Source organism: Cephus cinctus, unplaced genomic scaffold, assembly GCF_000341935.2.
Source record: "Cephus cinctus unplaced genomic scaffold, Ccin1 Ccin1_scaffold0364, whole genome shotgun sequence".
Taxonomy (NCBI): Eukaryota; Metazoa; Arthropoda; class Insecta; order Hymenoptera; family Cephidae; genus Cephus; species Cephus cinctus.
In genome coordinates this window covers 41,096-55,343 of record NW_014333056.1, presented here as the reverse complement: position 1 = coordinate 55,343, position 14,248 = coordinate 41,096, and the positions used below count along the sequence as shown (strand labels likewise).

The 14,248-nt window shown below is 36.7% G+C and overlaps 1 protein-coding gene across 1 annotated transcript; it reads right to left on the bottom strand.

Moving 5' to 3' along the window:
- Positions 1-2,420: 2,420 nt before the first annotated feature.
- Positions 2,421-4,440, bottom strand: LOC107267234. Its single transcript, XM_015738666.2, has 2 exons — positions 3,936-4,440; positions 2,421-3,462 (listed from the first exon to the last, which is right to left on the bottom strand). The coding sequence occupies exons 1-2, from the start codon at positions 4,318-4,320 to the stop codon at positions 3,362-3,364; spliced, it is 486 nt and encodes a 161-aa protein (XP_015594152.1). The 5' UTR covers positions 4,321-4,440; the 3' UTR covers positions 2,421-3,361.
- Positions 4,441-14,248: the final 9,808 nt, after the last annotated feature.

Below are 14,248 nucleotides of genomic sequence, written 5' to 3'. Positions count from 1 at the left end.
CGAGCAACCAGATAACAAGTCATCCTTATTCGCTCAAATACACACTGCTATAATCAATAAAATTTCGAGTGAACCTGTATGGATAATTATTCCTACTGATTCACCGATGCTACACACTAGCCTGCGCTATGAAGTTAGGGACAAAAGTTCTGGAAAAATTCCTGGAGGATTGCATCAGCGATGCTGCGCAATTCTGCGAGATAACGTTCGAAGTCAAACGGACTGAGGGCTGACGTCCGAAACCTGCACGCACGTGTACGGGTCCGTCGAAGCTTCTGGAAGGCTTACCGGGGTGGGGGGCAAGGGGCTGTCTCAAAACGTCGAGCGAGAGGACCGCCGGCTCTGGGAGCGAACCTTCCCGACTTAGCATGGACACGAACCGTCGAAGCTTCCAGAATGTTCTAGAAGGTTCTAGAATGTTCTAGAAGGTTCTCGATCGTGCGTAATTCCCGGAATCGAGCGCAAAATTCCCGGAATGTGACGCAAAATTCCCGGAATCGAGCAAAAATTCTTGGAATCGAGGGTTCTGATGACGTCACTTTCAGAAATCGTAGAGCTCAGGACGGCAACTTAGCACGGACACCCACCTTCGAAGGTTCTGGAGTGTCGGTATATGTCGGTTACAGGTCTCCTGATCCAGAACTCTCAAACTTATACTACTATTAAGATTTATTTTCATAACAGATTGCAATTAAAACAACGTAAAGTTTAAAATATTCACAATTTTGATATTTCCAAGTAATGATCACAAGTTCAATTCTGCAATACAATGCTGCAATTAATTTACAAATCAATTGAAATGTTTTGATAGCAAAAAAGTACAGCAAAATAATCTGTTATGAAAATAAATCTTAACTGATATTACATTTTGTCATTACAATATTAATTAATTATTTCAGTAACCTACACATGTCATGTTTTGAAGAGGCTACACTGCTGCGTCGGCCACTTGCGGCCAACTTCTGCTGGTGCGTTTCTACTGACTAACCCTGTATACACTAAATTCTTGTTCTTTGCGGATAGCTGAAATTTGTAGAATTTCATCGGTCTTTCTGAATCCGGAAGTCTCTAAATCGAAGTATACAATATCCATGTCCGTCGAAAGTGATCCGCCTGCGAGCTGAAATTCCGGAATGGGCGGCCGATCTTCGTTAGATTGTGAAAAGCCATAGTTTGATTGATATTGTACGTCCTCATACTTTTCCATTTTCTTTCTCAAATTCTTTCTTTTTTCTGCTAAAACATTTCGTCTAAGTTTTGCGGAACGTGTTTTGACCTTCGCACTTCGTTGTAATGCAACTGCGTCTTTTCGGGACGCATACAATGCTGTATACTTCCTTGGGGATAAGGAGAGTTTCTGGTTCACGTCTAGGACATGCGATTCGCCCTCATTTTTATTACAAACACTGCTTGCATAACGAAAAGCTGCCGATCCGCTTAGGCTGTAACAACAATTTTTCGGAGCTTTATGCGCCATTATATTATTGACGCTTTCTATTGCTTGGCTCGAAGCTGCGACGGAAAATTTGTAAGCATTGTCGGCGTATTTCGAAAAAATCTGTTTTAAATCGTCGTACAGCTATTCATTTTTTAAAATAACTTTTTGAGGGGCCGAAATATTTCCGGAACGAGATTTGCGCCAATTTTCGCAATTTTCGTGACGATCAAATTTCAGGAATCTTTCGCAAAGTCTCGGTAAGCTCGAAGCTTTTGCCCTTGTTCTGCGCAATAGCATAACTGAAACATTTTTTAATGTAAGCACTTGTACCCTTCTTCATTTCGTTCGAATTTTTCTGTAACGCATACAAATCATTGCCGAACGCTTTTTTCAGATGGTTTCTGTCGCAAAGTTTGAATGTTCTTTCGCTCGATCCGTTACACACAGCTGCGATGGTCGAACTATCCTCGTCGCCAATAAGGACTCAAACGTTCATATTCAAATTTTTTAAAATAGTACTCTCATTAACAAGAGCAGCTACCACAGATGGTTCCATGGCCTTAGCTGTACCTTGGAAATTTTTACGGCAATCATGATCGTTTTTCTCATGGTCCATATCGCAAAACTTGCATTTCCGATTACGCGTAGCAAAATCTAAAATTTTTCCGCTCAAGTAACCGATGATATAGCCATAACCATTGAAGCGCTCGTAACTCCTGCCGTTTCCACGTTTACTCCATCCCATATCATAACAGATGATTATGCTGAGGATCTCGCCGATCGCTGCATCGAATTGTGAAGTTTGATCGCTTGACATATCGCGGTGAATATCATGATCGTTCGACGAATTGGAACGTGAAGAATGGAGTGCTTGATAGTGCGGATATATTTCGTTCACAATCTCCGTCGACCTTTTGGAAAAACATAGAAAAAGATGGTCTGTGTATTAGAACACAAGAATGAAAGATATAATCCCTTTTTATTGAAATGTTTCAGTGTTTCTCACATGATTATAAACTGCACTGTAGAACTGAGAGGTTGATTAAAAAATAACATTTAACTTCTAATTCTAACTAAGGCTAATTAAAAGTTCCAATTCTAATTCTATTTACAATTCTAACTTACTAATGTAAATAATCTCTGCAGAATGTAATATAATTTATGTATACATGACTGATGATTTTTTTTCTATTTATTTTCTTTACTTGGCGTCGATACGCTGCCGCGTATCTTGATATAACGATGTTAGGTATATAATGTACATATCATATATTGCAAGTCTAGCATAAGTGGGATCGGATGGATAATTCAAAAATGGGCGTTTACATACAGAAATAGATTTTCCGATTTTGTGAACATGAGCTATTTCTTATCACTTATCTATTTTCTATAATTCGAAAATTGTAGTACTTTACACTGGCTCAAGTAAAATTAGATTTACATTGATTCACTAATTGTAATTACTAATTGTAATCGTAATGTACAATAAGCTAATCGTAATGTATAATAAGATAGTCAGTTGCCACACAAGCGGCTCGTCGCGCCTCTTGGAAAAACCACGGTCAAAATTTTACCCGAATCCTTTGACAATACATAGACGCATTGTCTGTGCGTAGTCAACGGATTCAGGTAAAATTTTGATTATGACTTTTACAAAGAGGCGCAACGACCCGTACCAGATGTTTACTGCAGGGCTAATTGCGCGTGTTGCTAAATTCGTTTATCTCTCGCTATACATTTTTGTGGACGAATCTTACAATTTCGCTCCAAAAAGATATGAGCGAACAAGTACCATAATATTTTAACAATTTGTTTAAATATTTTCTGATATTGTTAAAGGTTGTCGATAATTAGTGCACGTTCTTCTTCGGCAGCACGTTGACAGCTTTCCACGGCTGTTGACTCAATGGCTCGGCCCACTTCTCACTCATATCGTTTGAACATATTCGATGTCATTTCCGGGATGTTCAAACAAGCCAATATTTTATTCAGGGCTGTGCTTCCAACACCAGCATGCACGAATCCTGTAATATGATAAATTGAAAAAATATATATAATTTTATATGAAAAACAGATTATTTAGTATTACTAGCTACTTCAAACAAAAAAGGCCACCAAAAAACCAAATTCGCGGTTATAATCATCGCAGGCCAACTGTCAAATTCGCAAAGCGAATTCTACCACGGAAAAATAGATTGTTTAGCCGTTTCATTACTCCAGAAACTTTTCATAAGCGGGATAATTAATGTATTGCATTATTTGTAAATTATTGAAAGTTTAGCGAACGTAAGATAATAACTATAAGCTGCAAGAAACGAAAAGGCAAGATCGCGGTTATAAACATTGCGTGACAACTATCGAATTCGCGATTTGAACTCTATCACAAAAAAATAAATTGCTGACGCATGAATATAGCCATTTCATTACTCCATGAACTTTCTATAAGAGGGATAGAAAATCAGTTAGTGATGAATTGAAATAATATTACGTGACTTACCCAGAACTGTCTTAGTATTCACGTCAGAAACTTTTCGTTTTCGTCCTCCTGCGTGCATTTTACCGGTCGCAACATCTGATAGCACTGAACAACGGTGACATTTTACCAAAAAAATGGAATTGAGTCCCAATCGTTTTTCACTTTTCACGTTTTGCAAAGAAAGACATTCAGTGCAGGAAGTACATACTAAATTCTTCCCGAGTTCTTGGATGTCAACGATTCGTCTTCCTTCGCACGGATTTAAATCGCTCGATTGCGAACATTTCTCTTCGGTTTTTCGTTTTTTCGTTTCACGCATCGACGCTATAAAATCAGTCTGTTTTTTCAATTTTTTTCTTGTTGTAAAACGCCCGCTGAATCGCACTCTTGTGTCCGTATTTTCCATTTCTTCAATTTTCGCAAAGTAACGTTCGGTCCACGGTCTCTCAGGTACATCGACAAACTGACCCAAAGTGACCTTACTGACGAAATATTGGCGGGCAGCGTGGCAGTACAGTGTTGCACGATCGACGCGCCACTCAACGGGTGCTATTGTGTCCGTGTCCATGGGCTAAACGTTCTATGTGTAGCGGCCCCGAGGGTACAGTCTCAGGTAGAAGATATTCAACGAACGGGCTCGGGCTGCCATGCGCGGTACAGGGACTTATGAGCGAAACTTTTTGCTACGACTGTCGTGACCGTACTACCTTAAGTTCAGTATACAATGATCAAACTATATAAATTTGTGTTGGCCAAATTAGTATTGGCTCAATCATCAATTCGTACATGGAAAATAATATAACCGTGCTATAACTTCAATGTGCTGTAAGTTATAACGAGTTTCATGACTAGGGTACCTGGGCCCTAGTTCTCGAGATCATGCGGGACATTTTGCCGTACGAAGGATTATGATTGGGTGAAACTAATGATCCGTATATGAAAGTTGGTCATATGAACTTCAAACTCGAGTTCCAGGGCCATCAATCTCCTGTGGTGCTAGAAAATTGTAGCGCATTGCAGTTACAGTTCGAGACAACTAGATGCCCTCTCGATAAGGCTATTTATTTTATAAGATCAAATGCAGATATTAAACTACTCGTTGGCGTGAAATAATGAAACGTCGTATACAATTCACGCAATGCTAGCGAGACAGACAAAGTCGAGCAGTGGATCGACAAAGTAGGTCCAACGGGTATCGAATTATCACGCGTGTAGGAATTTGAGGAACAGAAGAATTAAGAGTAGAAATGCGTAACAGGATCAAAATATAAAAGTTGATACCAAAAGAATTGTAATAAGTAAAATAAGATCGCAACGTATTGTTCCAAAGTTTTGATAGCATGAACGTACGAGAAGCGTAGTTCATGGGTTCTCATGATAACTTTTCAGAGTGACCGAGAACATTAAGAATAGCTACCACTAATAAGAAATAATATAAGAGTTCACGCTAAGGCACGGAATCTTTTCCTCTAGCGGTACGCGGTCTTCTCTTCAGTCTAAACTGGAAGGATAATTATGATATTATCAACATATTGCTATAATCTCCGCACACAGTATAACAGATTTCGCCCTTTTGGCGCCGAGACGCTTATCGTGAACGATACAATTTCGATATAAGGCGGCACGTTTTTATTGCTCACAAGCACACTGGCCAAGGTGGCTGTCAACGCAAGAACGGCGATCGAGGGGTTCTTCTCCTTACCGGTCGGAGCTAGTTCCCACACAGTAAATCTGGTTGGGCCCACTGGGCCAATCGACTACGCGGAAGTTTTCAGCCAATCATAGCTTACACGCAAATATTTAAAACATGCCAATGGACTAATTCGATAATTTTTTGAAACAATGCGAAACTATTCAATTACTACCTGACGTGAGATGCTTTATTTTAGAATAGATATTAAGCAGAGCCTTCACAGATTATTTAACTACGATATTGGGAAGGATGGTACGCAAAATCTATGTTCCCTGACAGTCTATGCATGATACCGGGACTGGTGAAACGTGATGGTAGTCCATGGCGATGTTCTCTATTAGTTGGGTCCCTACTTTATTTCGGGCCGATTGTGACGGGGTGAAGGCGCCTGTTGACGTTGGCGTTCTTCCACGCTCTCTAGCCTAACCTTCGGCTGCTTTTCTCCCGCGATACTAGAGAAGATGACGTTTTCTCTCCTGGTGACTTCCTCAGCGTGATGGTAGTTCGGCGTATCGCATGTAATTAATGTATAAACCAAAAACTAGCCGAATCTCGTTAAGTATAGTAATCGGGACCCTGGAGTTCTTGGCCGGTACAGTTGGATTTTATCTTCCGAGAGACGGTACTGCGTCCCGAGATCAAGAGCACGCGATTATCATATCGAGATTTTCGTGGCGTTAAAAATTAACGTCACAGTATGTAAAGTCGATCCACGAGTTAGATAGCAAGGCACACTGTCATGTCATAACATATTTGTTAGAAAGTATGCATTGTAACGTATCGTTTTTCTTAACTCGATACCGATATATTCGAGAACCAACCTACGTTACCTTCGCCCGTCCACCCTTCGCTCATCCATCCGCAAGCCAAGCGGGCACTAGCTAATTATTTTTTCATCAGGAACTGACGGGCCGATATGAGCTGGGAGTTAAGGTGGAACAGGCCCAACTCCATCAAAACGAGAGCTCTGACAGAACGTGTCAGAAGAGACGATAATTCATCGGATCCTGTCGATTTTTGGGGACGAGTAAAATGACGTAAGATCCACGGCTGCTTCCCCAAGGCATCGACGACAGCTGGGCACCACATCCTTAACTCGGGTCAGGGGGTTTCTCCCCTGCCCTTAACCGTATCAAAACTATAACTCCGCCCGCTCTACAGCCCTTTGCCCATTTCCAGCGGGGCGCCGGTATCTCACCCGGGCTTCTGCCGCTCCGTGGAGATGTCTCCGTCGAGTATTCTCCTCTGCCAGGCAACTCGGTACGTCGAGACTATCTCTCCACGGCAAGTTCGAGCACCTCGACCTCAACTAAACCATAACGAAATCTTCCGAGAGCATTGGCGTAACCATACGAATCAACCCAAGAGCGTAGCTACTGAGCAGGGTGGCGTATCCATGGTTTTGCACTAAATATATTTTATTTTTCTATTTTAGCATATATTTACATTATTTTATGAAAAACCACTTATGATTTGCTCAAGATTGCATTGATTGCAAACTGCAAAAAAACACATTACACATTAATGGGCCGACTATATATTAATTTCTTGGCAATTCACTTGTTCAAAAATAAAATTACAGTGCAATTTAAGAGTATCACTAGATTAGAATTTGTTAGAAACTATTCAAGAATCAGTAACTTTTTGCCGATTTTGCATTTATCCGAATCAAGCCGAGTTCAGTTGGCAAGAAACATCTAGACGCACTGGATTTCTACGTCTAATTCCTCAAATACGGGGAACTACGTCAAGCTCAAGATATACGCACGCACGAACGCATACACGCATACGCACTTGCGCTGTACATAAATGTTGGTTCTGCTCATTGTGCGGTCTAAAGGCTAATATTCTATACTGTTGTAAAACCAGCCTCATACTAGCTAAAACTTTCTTGCACGGTAGCTTCACGGACATAATTTGTTTGATTGTGTTGTGTATATGAGCAGAGCGAACACCGGGCGAAATGAAACTGAACAGTTGAAAACTTCCTTTACAGATATTTCATTAATGAGTAGACCGATTCACTCGATTCCTGACTCAAATCAAAGGGACTTGTCCCTATGATAGAAATAGAATATTGGATTTTCCTAAACGTACACTAATTCTAAGAATACAATGTATTTTCTTCAAAATCGTTTCTCCAGCGACTGTACTACTGAATATTATATCAGGTGATGTTGTCGCTACTAAATTATACGTACTTTGCACGAGTCTCTTAATACTTTGTTTTGCGCTTGTAGTATACAAGTATATTGGTTAAAGGTTTAATATACGGTGACAAATAATGATTACTGAAGCATATGATAGTCGTCACTAAACTAGTTCGCTTCATATTTAGTTACCTGGTGCACAGACCAATTGGACATAAATAACTTTTTACTGCGAATTCTGTCCACTTTTAAATAGATGGAATAGAATTAGATACGAACGATATCTTATCATAGTATATTGTATTTGGTTTAACATTAGTTCACGCTAGGTTTGGTTAGATAAGGTTAGAATAGGGTGGAATGTTCAAATTTTGGAGACTGAGTAGTTTAGTGGAATACTACATCGTATAAGTATATATAACGATAAGTACATTCGACTGAACAGAGCATTAATTGTTTGAAAAGGTTCTGTCAGATAAATATAACTTAGAATATTGTTGAATTAGTGATGGAAGATCGCTCAGGAGGCAGAAATTCGCATTTGTATCCAATTGTGTTTGTGAGCAACTAGGCATCACCCTTCTTATTCTTGAAAATCTACAAATCATTACACGAGCTCCTTACTGCGGCTGTAGAAAACGATGCACCTTATTTCTTAGTACCACTTTTATTACTAGAAATCATATATGATATCTTCCACTGCCTTTTTTGCCTACCGAAATACAAATACATTTTCTTCACCTGGTCCAATTTAAATTATAAAATGATAATCGCCATTATAGTTGTGATCATTGCCATGATTACGGCAGATTGAGCCTTTTATTTATTTAGCTATTAAGGCTTTGATAACTTTGCTGATGGAAATCGCCAATTCCCTCATTTGACCTTAATTGAGAGATAATGTGAAAGTTTCTTTTAGGTATTCTATGGCAAACCTTAAAAGAGACACATATGTTATTAGAGCTTCCCCAATAACTTTCTATAAGGTAACCGATAACATAGACGATCAACCGGAAAAACATTAATATTTCAGAATCATTCATTCACATTAGCTTCTTTTAATAAATATGAAAGAGGATTGTAATAAACCGTTTCATATTATATTAAATGAAATCAACTTGCATCATTCAATTATGACATCGATAAGTAGAACCGCTTGTGAATCGTCATACTGAGATTATATTTATTCATCGTGTCTAGAAACACAAACATTTCCTATCTCTATGACTACCGCTTTATTATTTTAGACTGTCCCTTATAACCACCATGTGCGTGCATACCTACGCCACTCTGGTCTTTATATCCTGTGAGTGCCCGTAAATGTTCCATATGTCTTTCCTGTTTCAGCCGACCTTTGAGTTCTTTCTGTCTAACAAGCTAACAGTTCTACAGTTTTAAAAATAGTTTTACTATTTTTTATTATATTGTAATATTATAACAGTACCTGGATTTCACTTCTGAATTAAAAAAAAATTATATATAAAACACATATATAATTATAATCTTATATAATCTTATAATAAATATTCCACATCTTATATCATTAATTTATTCAACGTAGTATTAAAGAAAATATGCTACATATTGAGATTCCTAGATACATAAGGCCGTATTCAGAACTCGCTCTTCAGGTGACTAATAGAGTTACTATTAGTTAAAAGTGACTACGCTGAGCAGTTAGTGACCGCATTCAGAACTCTCTTTTAAGCCGCTTTTAACTAACGATGCGCTAGCAGGGAAGCAGTGTGTTGTAACATGTACTTTCTACGAGGTTTGGAATCATTCGGGAAGATTCGGCCATATTTGATTATGTCCAGGAGTCTTCGGTGGCATTCGAAAAGCGTGAACTTCAGATTTGGTGGAAACTACAGCCATATTTGAAATTCGAAATTTAAGAATTCCCTTGCTTGAAGGCAAGCTATTAATATTCAATTAATACGTTAAAATTATTATAAGACAGGCATGACACGAAAATGACAAAAATAAATGGTTGTAGATCATCATGGAACGAAAGAAGAATTTCACCCTCGAAGAAAAAGCATTATTCGTACAATTTGTAAGCGATAATCGTGATATATTAGAGAGTAAAGCAAATAATGCTAGATTGAAAAAGAGGAGAAGAGACAAATGAATGGAACTTGGTTGTAGATCATCATGGAACGAAAGACTTGCTTGAAGGCAAGCTATTAATATTCAATTAATACGTTAAAATTATTATAAGACAGGCATGACACGAAAATGACAAAAATAAATGGTTGTAGATCATCATGGAACGAAAGAAGAATTTCACCCTCGAAGAAAAAGCATTATTCGTACAATTTGTAAGCGATAATCGTGATATATTAGAGAGTAAAGCAAATAATGCTAGATTGAAAAAGAGGAGAAGAGACAAATGAATGGAACTAACAGAGAAAATGGTATCGATTGGAATTAAGAGGGAATGGAAAGATATAAGAGGTGCATAACAACGATGGAATCTCGCAGCAAAGAAGACTTTCTTTCAGCAAGAAGAATTTCTCGCACTGAGAACAAAAGTGGTCAAATTTACTATTTCTTAACTATTTTTCAGGATTTTGAGAAGGCTCAACTTTAGTTTATAGTAAACTTAGATTAATTACGGTGATCACAATTATTAGTAATATTTACAACATATTAATACTATTTGGTAATAGTAAGATTGATAAACTTCGTAGTTTACTATTTTTTAGATGGTAATATCCACCATAAATCGTATAGTTAGATATAACTTTTTCACTCTTGTGAATAACGAAACGGTCTAGTTAATTTGACCTGATTTGACCAAATATGCAAGTAAAATTAGTATTCTGAACTAATTGTTGTTAGTTGCTTTAACAATAAAATATTTGTCAGCAACTACAAGCTATTTATGTTTTTTCCATTTCAGGATATTTCAGTTCGAAAGAATATTAAATAGTTTACTTGATTCTAAGAGTTTATATCGAAGCAGTGCGATGGATTGGACCACTAGGTGCTGTACCTCAGTATCTTTTATCGCTTCTTCGTCTCTTTTTTAGAATTCTATAACAAATAAAGTTTGGGAGTTATTGGCTCGTTAACCCGCCTCTGCTTACGGGTATGCCGGTCCTTCTGGTGGCCGGTTGCTATATTAGGATGAATAGTTTTTTATCATAAATATGCCACAATATTTACCCTTGACATCCATGGGTAACTATAATTACTATCCATAGTAGATTTTAATTTTGTTTGAAAGTTAATTTGACTTTTTGAAATTAGCGAAGTAATTTACTATGAAGTTATTATTTGTTACTACAATTATATCTACCAATTGCAATAGTAAACTCAAGTATGCTTAGATAGTTTGCGCTAATGAATTCATTGTAAAAAAATACTACAAGTTTTGTTTCACTAACTAATAATATTCTTACCATGCTACATAGTTAAGAATACCGTTGTCTTTTTTTCTCAGTGTGCTATCGCAAGCGTGCGAGTGGTACAGGTGGAGATTTTGCTCTCTCAAAACCTTCTGGGCTCGATTTCAAAATCAGTAAAATTTGCCTGGAAAATTTTGTGGAGGATAAAGATTCCCGCAAATCTGCTAGCCTCTGAGCATTGAACACGGCCGAAATGCCTAAGGATGAGGTCACATACGAATGGATCACGTCTCTTTTTAAAAACTTGCGGATTTCTTACTCTCATTTCATTAACATCGCGGACTTCGTCCACCTCGGCAATAGCCTCCATCTCTTCTACCATATTTGAGCGACGTGCCACATAAACATGCCCCTACCCACATCTTCGAACAGGTCGCTGTTAGTCTCAAAATGGCGCCTAATAGCGCACTTTTAAATGCTTAAAAGCGGTTCTAAATACGGTCACCTTTAAAATCACTAACAAATAATTTAAAAGCGCGCTATTAGCACTAAAAGCGAGTTTTGAATACGAGCTATAGTATATTTTCGCATTATAAAGTAGTATACGTGAGTTCCTACATCAGCGCTTTGAGGGCATACAATGTCATATGTGCCTATATATAATCATATATGATGATATACATATAATCATTTTTCCCTGAAATAATGATCATTACTTAGGATATTTCTAAAACTGAGTCTGATGCCTTTTTTAATGGAATAAAAGTAATAATATATAAAAGAATAATCTGATTACTAAGATGACATTTGTAGCAAAATACCGCTTCTAAATATATCTAAATCTAAATTTAAATATCGGAACGTGTTTAATAAATATCTAAAAATACCAATCCGAGCAATCATTTCAGAGCTGTTTATATAAAGAAAGAAGTTTGAAAAATTGATTTTTTTCGCAGTTTCTTCAACTATACGGCATCAAAAATGTGCGTGTGAAATATTATAGGGAGATTGACAAAATTGATGAAGTTATAGAGTTTTGAATTTTACAGCGCTTGGTGCAACCATAAGTTAAAATGGATATGTTTCATCTAAGAATGAGATAGTCCTAACTAAGGTTCACTCTATAGCTCCGTAAAGTTCGATTAACAGTAAGCAACCGAAACATTATATAATATTAATTGGAACAAAACTACATGAAATACTTTAAACATGTTTTTCTCGGAACGACATTTTTCCAATTAGCGTAGAAAAAAATAAAAAACTAACCAGCTGATCGATCTCAAATTTTAACACCTTGTTCTAAATACTATTTACTCTCGCCGGTACTAGATTTACATTGAAGTGTTGAAAAAAGCATATTTTTAATATCCAAAATTCATCAAAGAGGATGATCATTTTCAATACTTGAAGTTTACATGCGTGTTATTTGATTAATTTTTTATTTATATGGTTAAATCTGGTTCATATGATAGCGACACACCTACATTGAGAAAAAAGACGATGATATTCTGAACTATGTAGCATGGTAAGAATATTATTAGTTAGTGAAACGAAACTTGTAGTATTTTTTTACAATGAATTCATTAGCGCAAACTATCTAAGCATACTTGAGTTTACTATTGCAATTGGTGGATATAATTGTAGTAACAATAAAAACTTCATAGTAAATTACTTCACTAATTTCAAAAAGTCAAATTCACTTACAAAAAAAATTAAAATCTACTATGGATAGTAATTATAGTTACCCATGGATGTCAAGGGTAAATATTGTGGCATATTTATGATAAAAAACTATTCATCCTAATATAGCAACCGGCCACCAGAAGGACCAGCATACCCGTAAGCAGAGGCGGGTTAACGAGCCAATAACTCCAAAACTTTATTTGTTATAGAATTCTAAAAAAGAGACAAAGAAGCGATAAAAGCTACTAAGGTACAGCACCTATTACTAATAAATGTGATCACCGTAATTAATCTAAGTTTACTATAAACTATAGTTGAGCCCTTTCGAAACCCTGAAAAATAGTTAAGAAATAGTAAATTTGATCATTTTTTTCTCAGTGTAGTTATTAACTTTTTGGTTTAAGATAGGTATTACGAGATGGAATCATTTGTGCCGCGAACGCATCGGTATTTCAAGGAGCACAAAATAAATTTAATTTTATTCAAGAAAATACGGGGAAAGAAAATTTTTAAAATATGTCTTTAACACTTAATAAAGAACTTAAAAATTTTTTAAATTTTTATTTATTGTGTGTCCAAAAAATCTTCAAAACTGTTTAAATTTTAAACTTCTCAACCGGAATCACCTTTTAAAATATTGTAAAACAACTTTTCTAAAATTCCCGCGCGGAGTACGCGCGTATACATTTTTTGCAAAAATGAAATGTGTGTTGACAAAAATTGACAAAGTCGTATTTGATAGTGCCTATAACGTCTTATTTTCCAAGCAACCATAAACAAGGTCATTTTCGCAAACGACACACATATTAGTTTCGATGGAACGAAACATTTTTATCGTTAAAATAAAACACGACTTTGACGTATAGTATTATAACATTAAAAAACCAACTGTTCACACAAAAAAATATCAGTAATGAGTAAGGAAATATATTTTATGCGAGATATTAAATTAATAAATCTTACGTTTTTGAAATGCTGTAAGAAGTAAAATAGAAATCTTTGACCAGGAAAGCCACATTAATGCGGCCTGTTCTGTGTATGGTCCCTTGTGTTTATGCTGTGCTACAGCTTCACACCTGGCCACAAGAATAGCATCTGATTCTTCGAGAGGAAGCTTTGCTCATCTTTAAATTGAAACGGAATAACAAAAGAGCGTAGCACTTTTATACCCACGCATTTCATTCTATCGCCATTATGCTAATGCTCGTATTGCTCATGTTCAAAAATAGAGTACTTCGACTTATTTCATCTTTAGAGCTTACAATTTAATATTTTTGCCCTTTCAGTACTTCCTTTTCAATATTATAAGCAATTCCTTACCTTACTCACTTCCTTAACAGATTCTCTTCCGATCATTTATATTTGCAGAAACGTAAATTGCAATTAATTGATATTACTTGATATAAAAGTAATTGTTGACTACATAGTACCTACGTGCCGGAGTTCTTAACTGTT